The sequence below is a fragment of the Acanthamoeba castellanii genome (genome assembly GCF_000313135.1).
Source record: "Acanthamoeba castellanii str. Neff unplaced genomic scaffold scf7180000084664, whole genome shotgun sequence".
NCBI lineage: Eukaryota > Discosea > Longamoebia > Acanthamoebidae > Acanthamoeba > Acanthamoeba castellanii.
Genome location: NW_004457466.1, coordinates 486,058 through 496,716, shown reverse-complemented (window position 1 = coordinate 496,716; position 10,659 = coordinate 486,058). Strand labels below are relative to the sequence as shown.

General features: G+C 57.4%; 4 protein-coding genes across 4 annotated transcripts in view; 2 read left to right on the top strand and 2 right to left on the bottom strand.

The window, feature by feature from the left end:
- Positions 1-5,017, bottom strand: part of ACA1_370310 (uncharacterized protein) — a gene marked incomplete at both ends in the record, with an annotated part of 5,809 nt that extends 792 nt beyond the window's left edge. Inside the window, 25 exon segments of the mRNA XM_004340249.1 lie at positions 29-393; positions 472-602; positions 715-799; positions 812-841; positions 870-1,000; positions 1,084-1,180; positions 1,291-1,433; positions 1,481-1,682; positions 1,771-1,908; positions 2,013-2,104; positions 2,205-2,285; positions 2,299-2,339; positions 2,363-2,507; positions 2,602-2,730; positions 2,820-2,902; positions 2,983-3,015; positions 3,082-3,172; positions 3,248-3,320; positions 3,401-3,463; positions 3,535-3,636; positions 3,725-3,778; positions 3,849-3,926; positions 4,022-4,230; positions 4,303-4,360; positions 4,372-5,017. Coding sequence (XP_004340297.1) covers positions 29-393; positions 472-602; positions 715-799; positions 812-841; positions 870-1,000; positions 1,084-1,180; positions 1,291-1,433; positions 1,481-1,682; positions 1,771-1,908; positions 2,013-2,104; positions 2,205-2,285; positions 2,299-2,339; positions 2,363-2,507; positions 2,602-2,730; positions 2,820-2,902; positions 2,983-3,015; positions 3,082-3,172; positions 3,248-3,320; positions 3,401-3,463; positions 3,535-3,636; positions 3,725-3,778; positions 3,849-3,926; positions 4,022-4,230; positions 4,303-4,360; positions 4,372-5,017 — 3,300 coding nt within the window.
- A 271-nt stretch (positions 5,018-5,288) lies between these two features.
- ACA1_370300 (uncharacterized protein) lies at positions 5,289-7,421 on the top strand (the record flags this gene model as incomplete). Its single annotated transcript, XM_004340248.1, has 11 exons — positions 5,289-5,297; positions 5,458-5,544; positions 5,651-5,735; positions 5,836-5,973; positions 6,049-6,138; positions 6,213-6,260; positions 6,338-6,442; positions 6,504-6,937; positions 7,006-7,126; positions 7,197-7,270; positions 7,356-7,421. 11 exons carry the CDS (start codon positions 5,289-5,291, stop codon positions 7,419-7,421), a joined length of 1,257 nt encoding a protein of 418 aa, XP_004340296.1.
- A 421-nt stretch (positions 7,422-7,842) lies between these two features.
- Positions 7,843-8,964, top strand: ACA1_370290 (small GTPase RAC, putative; the record flags this gene model as incomplete). Its single annotated transcript, XM_004340247.1, has 5 exons — positions 7,843-7,860; positions 7,961-8,105; positions 8,315-8,424; positions 8,537-8,671; positions 8,836-8,964. 5 exons carry the CDS (start codon positions 7,843-7,845, stop codon positions 8,962-8,964), a joined length of 537 nt encoding a protein of 178 aa, XP_004340295.1.
- Positions 8,965-9,579: 615 nt separating this feature from the next.
- On the bottom strand, positions 9,580-10,616 carry ACA1_370280 (ribosomal protein S9, putative; the record flags this gene model as incomplete). The annotated part of the gene is made up of 4 exons (XM_004340246.1): positions 9,580-9,671; positions 9,799-9,879; positions 9,953-10,436; positions 10,509-10,616. The coding sequence occupies 4 exons, from the start codon at positions 10,614-10,616 to the stop codon at positions 9,580-9,582; spliced, it is 765 nt and encodes a 254-aa protein (XP_004340294.1).
- Positions 10,617-10,659: the final 43 nt, after the last annotated feature.

Below are 10,659 nucleotides of genomic sequence, written 5' to 3'. Positions count from 1 at the left end.
CCTCGCGTGCGATCTTGTCGTCCGCCACCTCCATCTCTTCGCTTTCGCTTCCATCGCAGTCGCTGCTCGCGCTCCCCTTGCCCTTGCTCTCGTTCAGCACCTCCTTCTGCTGGGCAGGTCTGTCGCTTTCGCCTTTGGCTTCGCTTTCGTTCTTTTCCTCCCCTGTGAGGCTCCGCTCGGCGCTCGTGAACACGCGCAGGACGAGATCGGTCATCTCGACGCCGAACTCCATGAACGCCGCCTGCATGGGTAGGATTCGCGGGCCCTTTACGATGGAGTGCGTGTAGAATCCCAGGCAGTCCTGGTAGAGCGTGTTGGCGTAGGACAACACGCGCGCCCGGTTCGTGTCGCCCGTCTCGGTAAGGCCCAAGGCCTCCTCCAGCACGCGCTTGCCTGGTTCACCGAAAACGAAAACGAAACGAAGGTCAGCTCGGGCGGCAGTCTTATGGGCTCTGCGGTCGATGATGGTACCGCGCGTCATGTCGGTGTGGGCGGCGACGCTCTGTTTGGAGACCATACAGTCCCAGGCGGCCTTCAGGCAAAGACTCTCGCCGTAGTTGAATCGAAGCAGCGGGTCATCTTTCTCATTGTCGTCATCCAAACTACGTGGCCGATGTCGTCAGCATGTGAGCAGGTGTGAGTTGAATGAAAGAGAACGAAAGCGAAGACAGAATGAGAGAACGAACGAACAAAGAAGGCGGAAAGAAAGCGCACCATTCTTCGAATGTCTCGATGGCCCTGACCAAGTAATGCTGCATGGGTCCGCTAGCCAGTTTGCACATCTCCAACAACGCGCATCCTGGTAACGCACCCACGCCCGACCAGGTGAGTTCTCGTGGGCCTGTGAAAGGGAAGCGGTGAACAGGCACCCAAGTAGACGCGTCCAGCGGTGTGTTGGGTGTTGACAGAGAGCGAGAGGTGCAGCTTGTCGTTGGCGAAGCTGAGCAATCGCAAGTCGTCAGGCGACGCCCCAATCATTCCAGCGTCCGTGTCGTGCTCCCTGAGCGAAAAATAAAGAAAATAGAAAACAAATAAATAACATCAGAGGCCAGGCCCAAAGGGGAAGACTTGGGTGAGGCATACTCGAGGGTGAGCTCCTTGACGATTCTTCTGCGCTGCTTTTTGGCTTCCAAGTACATCGCCACACCTTCGCTGTAGTCGATTACAGATTGGTACTTGACTGTGTTGTGTGGGCACACACGATAGGACACGACACACGACACACGAACGCGGACGGTGAGTGTGGGAAGCAAGAAAGCGATTGGGGGCGTGTGAAGTGTCGAATCGAACCGCGAGCTCCGATGAGGACGATATCGGAGGGCTGCAAGCGCGCGAAGGGATTGTTCAGCAGCGCCGTCCAAGCCGCCACCCCGATTGAGATGCCCAGCATCGCCAGCACTCTGGCCAGCCACGTCACACCGTGCCGTGTCAGACTGCGGGTCAGGAATGCACGGAATGCACTCGCTGAGTGGGTCCCTACCTGCGAATGAGAATGGGCTCGAGCTGGGCCTCCTTGATCGTCTTGCGGAGGGTGGCGCCGTCGAGTTCGTCCGGACCCAGGGCCGATTCACCAAACTTCTTGATGAGGGGCTTCCTCACCTTCCGCGCCCAGAAGCGCTGATTGCGGGTGGTGTGCAGAGTCGAATTGATGATTGTCGACATCATCTTCCGATAGGGCTCCTCTACAACGAATCGTTGTAATGCCGACGTCAGCACCACGACACCCACGCACACGTACACGCACACGCGCACACACACACACACAGTTACCTGAGGGTAGCTTGGACTTGCGGAAGAGGCGTCTCATCTTCTTGCGGGCCAGGTTCTTGATCACGCGGGCCGCCATCTCCGCCAGGAGGAGCGCTTTGATTTTGGCAAGCGGCGAGATCTGCGAGCCCCCGGGCGGACCTAATGCAACGCAACACGCAACGCAAAGAAAGGCGTGTGTCTGTCAGCGCCTCTGGCTTCAGCTCATCAGAGTTTCAGAGTCGTCATCGCATGGCCTTTCCTACCTAGGAAGGCGAGAGCACCCACGTTTCGCGTGTCCACGCCCTCGGGCGCGGCAGCGCTCGGTTCAACCGACGTGTCCGCCAGCAGGCACGCCCTTTGCGGGCCGATGCAATGCGATTGCGATGGTTCAGTTCAGTCCGAGACAAAGAAAAAAATCGCACTCGGCGATGAGTGTGGTAGCACCGATGACGTACCTGAGCCGGCCGAGGTGGCGCACGTTGATGCCGTGCTTGTGCAGCGAATAGCACAGCAACGTTTCGTCCTTTTCGTCGTTCCTGTGGGGCACACCATTGCGCAGACCGCCCCATTATCAGCTGCTGTCGGTGTCGCTGGGGAGAGGAGGGAGGGGGACTCGCTTTTGGTTGAAGATGAAGGACGGGTGGTAGACGGAGGGGAAGAAAGATTCGGTGAACTGGGGGTCCTTGAGCTTCTCCGCAAACTCGGGGATGACGACGTGGTGGAGGTAGTGCCGCGCTTTTGTCACCTCGTCATTGAGCCTGGCATTCAATCACGTTGGCGCCAATTCACCGTGCATGCTACATTCACGCGCCGCACACGCAGCACGACACACACGGCGCATGGTCAGCGTACGTTTTCATGCGAGGCTCGTGCAGCTGCCAGTTGGAGAAGGCGTCTGAAGATAACTGGCGCGGATATCGCTGCACCAGCTCCGGCCGCAGCAGCTCGTAAAAGACCGACCTACGGTCCCACCCGTCCAGGCTGGTGTGGCAACCAACCAACCACCCCAACAGGGTCAGGCCTCCGATTCAATTCGCGCTCTTCAGAGTGGGTGAGTGGTGCGGGTGTACTTGGGAGGCGGGCCTTCGGGCGGGAATGTCCGCGCATAGTCAATCACATAGAAGCGCCCGTCTCGTCCCAGGTGGCCTTCGATCTATTGTTTGAGAGCGTTGGTGGTGAGACGTGCCAATGCAGACTGACTGTCAGTGAGTGGTAAGAAGAGGTGCAACTTACATCGCCGGGTCCGGTGATCATCTTGTCGCCCACCTGACACGCCGGACGTCAGTCCCTCGGTTCAAAGCAATGCAAAGCAAGCGAAAGATGGGAATGCACCAGATGAGACGCCAGGTTTAGGTGCTCGCCGGCCTTTTCCATGGCCTCGTTCAGCAGCACGTTGTCCGCCTTCACCGTCTTGCCAGCGTCGCTGTGGTGGCGGTTGTGAGACACTCGGCTTAGAAACACTCGCCAGAACAGCTGCAGTCAACGATTGTGAGCGCACCCGGAGCCATAGAGCAGGGTGTCGATGCCGATTGGGAGCGTGGACATGGCGGTCAGTCGGTAGCCTCTGAAGTCTGGACGCGGCAACAGGGTCAGGACATCACAATTGCATTGGCGTACCCGATGGGGCGGTAAAGTGGTGGTGGGTAAGTACCAATGATCACCATGAGGGGACAGTGAAGCGCGTCCACGCCGCTGTGGAAGTAGCCCTCCAGTCCTGCCCGAATAGACGCAGCCCCAGTCAATCTCGAGCCCGATGCAATGCCAGAGCAAGCCGTCAAGCCGTACCTTTCAGCTCGTGGCCGCCCGCCTTCATCGCCTTCTCGTCGCAGGGCTTCTTGCCGCCGTACATGTAGACCAGCTTCGTCGCGCCCCGAATCTTGGTGTCCACTGTGGTCAATCTGTCAGCACCAGCAACCTTGTATAGAAAAGAACAAACGAATAACAGCTCCGGGCCACGAGCGCCCCACATACATACCCGAGAACTTGAACAGGATGCCCCTGCAAATGTACTTGGTCCCGCCCGCAGCGCCTGCCGCCGGTGATTACAAATAGTCAGTCATCGCACTCACCTCAGCCAAGGAGTTCCAAGGAGGGCTTACCTCCCATGTCCACCGGCTTGATCGTCTTCAGGTCGTTGGAGAGGTACCGCTCGCTGATGATGATCTTGCCGTACGTCTCTGCGCGTTAGTGTCAGTCGATGCGTCGGCGGTCAGCATTCACGCGGTGGTGGGCGGTGGGTGGTGGGTGGCCTTGAATGCGCAATGATCATCACCTGCGGCGCTGAGGAAATCGTGGGCGTGGTGGCTCAGCTTCGTGTAGACCTCGAGCGAGGGCCGGCCTTCCCTGTGCCGCGCCCGCATCTCGCCGTGGAGCTGCTGAAAGACTTCGTTCCACTGCAGGTCCTTCCTCTCCTGCTGCGTCATGCGCGGCGACATCGCCGTGTCGCTCTGGCCCAGGCCTGTGGCGGCCGCTCCGCGCGGCCTCACTAACCGACCGCCACCTTAATGTTAGCCCAGCGTATGACACCCACGCCCGTTATTGATGATTAGGTACCCGAGGTGCTGCCGCTTCCGCTGCTCCTGGGACTCCCGCGCGGTCGAGTAGTCGCGCTCTGGCCGGTACTACCGGTGGTAGAGCCCCGAGGGCTCGCGCTCTGGTGGAGCTGCGTCGACGCGTCCTCGCGCTCGTTCTCGCTCTCGGCGTCGAACGTGCTGGTGTAGACCACCGACGAAGAGCCGACGAGGTCGTCACGCTGCTGCTGCTGCGGCTGCTTCTGCTTGTGACCACCTCCGCTGCGCAGAACGTTCTTGCTAGCGCGGATGGCGCCGACCGCATCCAGCACGTAGGCTCCGCCGCTCTCCACGACCGGCTCGTTACGGTCGTCGTCGGCGTGGTCCCGCGGCGACGTATCGGCCGAATCCAGGACGTACGAGTTGCCGCCGATGCGCTCAACTCGAGTCGTGTCGCCGTCGTCCGCGATCTCGGGCTCGCCATCGGTCACCTGGTAGGCGAGATCGAAATGCACCTCTTCGTCACCATCGCCGCCATCCTCCTCGTCTTCGGCTTCTTCGGCTTCGTTGTCGTCGTCTTCGGTACCGAGATAGACGGATGAGGGACGAAACCCGTAGCAGCCGTAGGCCGACTCTGGTGCACCACCCGTTGGTGGCTCCTCGCTTGTTGGCACTTGTGCGTTGCCCGGCGAGTGCGGCAGGGTGAGGGGCGAAGTGGGAGTCGCATCGAACACGTAGCACGCCGTGTCCTCGTCCATCCTAATATTTTTAATAATTCTCTTTTCTTATTTATTTTATATTTATGGATTTCAAATAAAATAACAAAATATCTCAACAGCTGCAACGTACCTGGCGCTCTGTGAGCACGGGTGTGGCGTTTGCTTGGCAGGTGCTGGTGTCAATAAATCAAAAATGAAATTAGTGAAAAGGAAAAGCGTTTTTATCTGTAGTTATTATTTTTGTGATTGGTGTGCGCAAATTACGGATCGCAGCCGACTGCCTGGTCCAGACCGAACAGACCACAACAGGATGGCCGCAGTACGTACCTTGGCTCTAATTGCCGCACTCATTGCGGCCCTTACTCTGGCCACCGACGCTGCGCTGTGCAGAGGCGAGGTACTCTCTCTTCCATTCCTCCGAGTCGGATAGGAACTAAGCCAGGGTGCGCGAACGCCGTTCGCCTCATGTGCCTTTGAAGGCCAAGCTGGGAAACCCGAACCAGTATGCAGTCCTGGACGGCTTCCAGCAGAGCGAACTCATCAACACCGTCCCGAACGGCAAAGCTGTACTCCCTCCCCTCTAAGTCACTCTTCTCTGATCTGCGTCCGCCATTTCTTGTGCGGCTGCCAATCACAAAAATGGGAGGGAATTAATGCAAGTGCCGCCTCTAGTATCGAGTGGTGCTGCCGCACAACAGCACGGCCGAGAGGAGCAATGTCACGTTGGTCCACCTGTGGGGCACGCCCTACCAGATGGGTGCGTGAGTCTGTTTCTCTCTCTCTCTCTGCTTCGATTGTGGTTGTTTGGCTCGGTGGTGGCTGATAACTCTTATGAAACGTACCATTCCACCCTGCAGGTTACGCTCAGGGTCAGCTCGTGAAGGAGCAGGTCCTCCAGGTGGCGAAGCTCATCTGGGCCTACATGGAAATCCAAGTGGCCCAGTCTCTGCCCGGATACCTGCCCACGTGGCTCGCCGACTTGATCGCTGATGTCGGTGCGTCACTTCGCGGCACCGCATCGCACAACAGAAGGAAGAGAAAAGCAAGTCTCACTTGTTTACCTCTGGCAGGTCTGTCTGCGGCTTTGGACGTGACCTACGAGCTGTCGTACGAGTGGAGCGGCTCCTATTTCTACGAGGAGCTGCACGGTATCGCCGATGGTAAGCGCCGCCCTTTGGAATTGTAGAGCCCAGAGGGCACTCAGGAATCTGACCTATCTTTCCCCTCCCTCCAGCCAGCGGTGCCGATTTCTCGACTTTGATGCGGATTCACATGCTTGCCGGTGCGCACTCCTCGCAGCAGGAAATAAGATATCGCGCATCCTCTTTGGCTAACCACACACGCGCGCGCCTCCTGAAGGCCTCACCCAGGGAGATTGCAGCATGTTTGGTGCCTGGGGAGAGGCCCTTGCGCCCGGTGGCACCTCCCTGCTTCAGCTCCGCGCCCTCGACTGGGACATGGAGGGTTCGAGCCCAACCCGCCAGGGTGTCTGGTGGCATCTGTTTCTCACGGCCCGTGAGTGCAGGCCCATTCAGGGACTACTCGCAGATCACGGTTTACCACCCCAGCGAGGGCAACGGCCACGGTTTCGTCAATGTGGGCTACACGGCCTTCATCGGTGGCCTCACCGGCATGTCGGCCACCAAGCTGGGCATCTCCGAGATCGGCGCCGCGTTTGCCGACGCCAGCTTCGGCGAGATGAGCCGCATGGGTGTGCCGTTCGTGTTCCTCCTCCGGGACATCTTGCAGTTTGACTACACGATCGACGATGCCATCAACCGCATGATCAACTCGCGCCGCACGTGCGACCTCATGCTCGGCGTCGGCGACGGCAAGCTGAACGAGTTCCGTGGCTTCCAGTACTCCTACTCGGTGCTCAACATCTTCAACGACCTCAACCTGAAGCCCGACAACTCGACCTGGCATCCAAAGATCAAGGATATCGTCTACTGGGGCATGGTACGAAAGTGGATATGGCGCTGGCGCTCCTCCCGTACGACTGACGCACATCATGCGGTACCATGTAGGACTGGATCTGCCCAGCCTACAACCGCCTGCTCAGCGAGCTGCTCATTCAGCACCACGGCAAGATCACTGCCGAGGTCGGCATCCACTACATCTCCGCCATGGAGCAGTCGGGCTCCAATCGTACGCCCATCCATCCGCTTGCAACGGCATGCCGTTGGCTCATATTCTAATTCTTGTGATGTTGTAACAGACATCGCCTTCTACGATCTGCCCAACATGAAGATGTATGTGTCATTCGCCTCGCCCTTCGGTGTTGCTGGCCCGGTACGACGTCACCACCTAACCCACTCACCACGCGGTCTTGGGTGACCCGACCCTACTGACTCTCGGCTCTTTTTCGCACGATCAGGCCCCGGCCTACGCCAGGCAATACACGGCCTGGGACGTCAACCGCCTCCTCGCCGAAACGCAGTAAGGCGAACCACCAAGTTGGCACCAACTGCCACCGCTGTGCGCGGGCCCCCCCCTCCTCTTCTCGTCATCTCGTGCGGCGAAAGTGAACCGCCGAACTTCGTTCTACATTTTTGCTCCAATTAGATTCAAACGGGGTCGGCCAATTGGCTTTGGGAGGGTGCTTGGTTTTTGTATGTTTTATGTCGACCGGTTGTTGTCGGTGTGTCCAGGTGGCGTCTGTTCAACTCTGCGTCGGTGCGACTGTGTGGCTACGTTTTTTTTTCGATTCGTACTCCAATCGATCTACGTCCTCGCCGGAACAAGAAGAGAAGAGAGCCAATCGGAGCCGCAGACATTTGATTCTCCATTCTCCATCTCCCTCCGCTATCGAATACTTCTCTCTACATCCACCCCCATTCGATTATCTTGTATAAACACTCAACATGGGACAGGACGTCAAGGTACTAACGCCCCTCCTTTTTGTTCCTCTTCCATCCTTTCACCCCCTCCTGCAATTTGGCCTTTGCGTTTAACATCACTTACTTTCCTCACAATCGCAAGGTTATGGTTGTTGGAGATGGTGCTGTCGGTAAGACCTGTATGCTGATTTCCTACACGACGAACTCGTTCCCCGGCGAGTACGTGCCTACGGTGTTCGACAATTACACCGCCAACACGGTCGTTGAGGGAAATCCTGTAAATTTGGGTCCGTTCTTCCTATTCTCTATCTAATGGCCCTGGTAATGCTTTATCTAACCAGGTTTTCTTTCTCAACTACAGGACTTTGGGATACGGCAGGTAACGTGATTGTCATCCCTCCCCTCCTTTTGCCCCTCGGCACTAGCGGGAGAAGATGTTCGGCTTTGATCGGAGTACCCCCTTTCTCTCGCTGAATTGAGCTTTTCTTTATCTCAGGCTCTGGCGAGTACGACCAGCTCAGGCCTCTCAGCTACCCGGGAACTGACGTGTTCATCATCTGCTTCTCCCTCACCTCCCCCGAAAGTTTTGACAACGTGAAGAACAAGGTATCCTCCGCCCCATCACTACGATGACCGGATCAAAGATGGATCTGTGTTCAGTGAAGATGCAAACGCCAGAATGCGTACTCATTTTGTTTTCATTTATGGAACACTCCAGTGGGTGCCCGAGGTGACGCACTTCAACCCCAAGACGCCAATCATCCTGGTCGGCACCAAGTTGGATTTGAGAGACAACGAGGAAACGATCGCTTCCCTCAAGCAGCACAATCTCGCTCCCATCCAGTTCGTCAAGGTGCCTTTCAATCCATCTCCGTCTTTTGTCTTGCTGGACCCAAGTGACTCCTCGCGCTCGGTAGCGTGCCGATGCTGACTGGCTCACTCTTCACTCAGGCTGAGAAGCTGGCGAAGGAGATCAACGCCTACAAATACGTCGAGTGCTCGGCCTTGACGCAAAAGAACCTGTCGCTGGTCTTCGAGGAGGCCTGCAAGGCTGTCTTTGTGGACCACACCCAGAAGACGGGCAAGGACAAGAAGGACAAGAAGGGCGGCGGCGACAAAGAGAAGAAGGAGTGCATCATGCAATAATCGGAACCGATGATATTGTAAGATATCAGGAGGAGGAAGAGGAAGAAGGAAGAAGGAAACGTCGAGGATCTACATGGAAGGATGGAGGAACGCGCGAACGATCGAACCGGCCAACAGCGAGGAAGGAGGAGTGTCGATGGAAGATGATGACGGAGGTGGAGGAAGACAAACGCGAACGAACGGAGGAGGAAGCTTCGTTCCTTTCGGTGGGAGGCTCCCATTGTACAAATAGGCGCGCCAACGCACTCGAATCCCACAAGCAGCAGCAGCAGCAGCAACACTACGACGACGGCTACGATCACGTGATGACATGTGAGTGGGAGCAGCGGAGGAGGATGATGATGGTGATGCGGGAGGAGGAGAGGAGGCCAACGACGACGAAGACAAAAGGAGGGAGGAAGTGGGTTCGCGGATTACGAAGTGAAAAACTTTGTTCTCCCCAATAAAGCTTTGAGTGACATAACTGTAAACACACGACTGTAGTGTGTGTGGGGCACCATCGTCTTCTTCATGTCCATGAGTGGTGGGTCGTGAGCTTGTGTGTGTGATTGTGTTGTATTTGAGGTGAGGACGAAGAGTGAGAGAACCGCAAGAGGAGAAGGGAAGCCACGAAGCTTAACGCTTGGACCACTGAGGCCTCTTCCTGGCCTTGACGCGACCGGCCTTCTTGCTTTCCACAACACGAGGATCACGCTCCAGACATCCGGCTGTACAGAGCACACAGAAGGAGGAGGAGGAAGGAGGGAGTCAGCGAGGCGAGACGGATGGCAACACAACAAGCTGCACGACATGTTGCGAGTAGCAGCTCATTGTGGGGCAAGCTTTGGTTGGCACCTTTCTTCAAAGCGGGGCGGAAGGCGAGGTTGTAGCTCTGCAGAGCCCTGGCAATGCCCAGCTGGATGGCCTCGGCTTGGCCTTGAGTGAGAAGAAGTGTGAGCCGAATGTTTGGACACAAAGGAATGAATAAGATGAAGGGAGGAGAGATTACCCTTGGTGCCACCTCCGGAGACATTCACGTTCACGTCGAACGTGTTGGGCCTCTCGATGGCCACGAATGGCGCAAGCACAGCGCCGCGCTCGAAGAAGCAGGGGAAGTAGTCAAGGAAGGATCGTCCATTGATGGTGATCTTGCCCTGCCCGCTGACCAGTGCCGCTCGTGCAATGGCGGCCTTCCTGCGGCCCGTGCCCAGGAATGCGCCCGTTCGGCTGTCGATCTTGACCGGCACGGTCTGGGGCGTGATTACGGGGTAAATGTATTGATCGGAAGTTTGATCGGCGGTGAAGGTGGGCTCAGGATAATCCTCCTCGGGCTTCCAATCATCTTCTTCATCTTCCTCCTCGGCAGGGACGTAGTTGCGGTAATCGATCTGCGGCGGAGGGTGCCGCGGCCACACGCGATTCGTGATCTCGGAGAAGTCGTAGCGTGCCTCCTTGCGCTCGAAATTCTTGGATTTAACGGCGTAGTGGCGACGCTGAGAGGAGAGGACGGAGAGGGGGAGGAGAGGAGATGAGGCGAGAGAATGGAGGCGGGCTGGGGGGAGGACCCGGGACGAAATGCGTGAGGAAGAGGCAGTGCATAAAGCAGCCCTGCTGCCCGCGGGCGAGGGGAAAGGCAGGCCCAAAACCGCAGTCGATTTCGACGAGCCCCGCATAATTGACTGCTGTTGTGATGTTGGCCTTCTTGCTTTCTCTTGC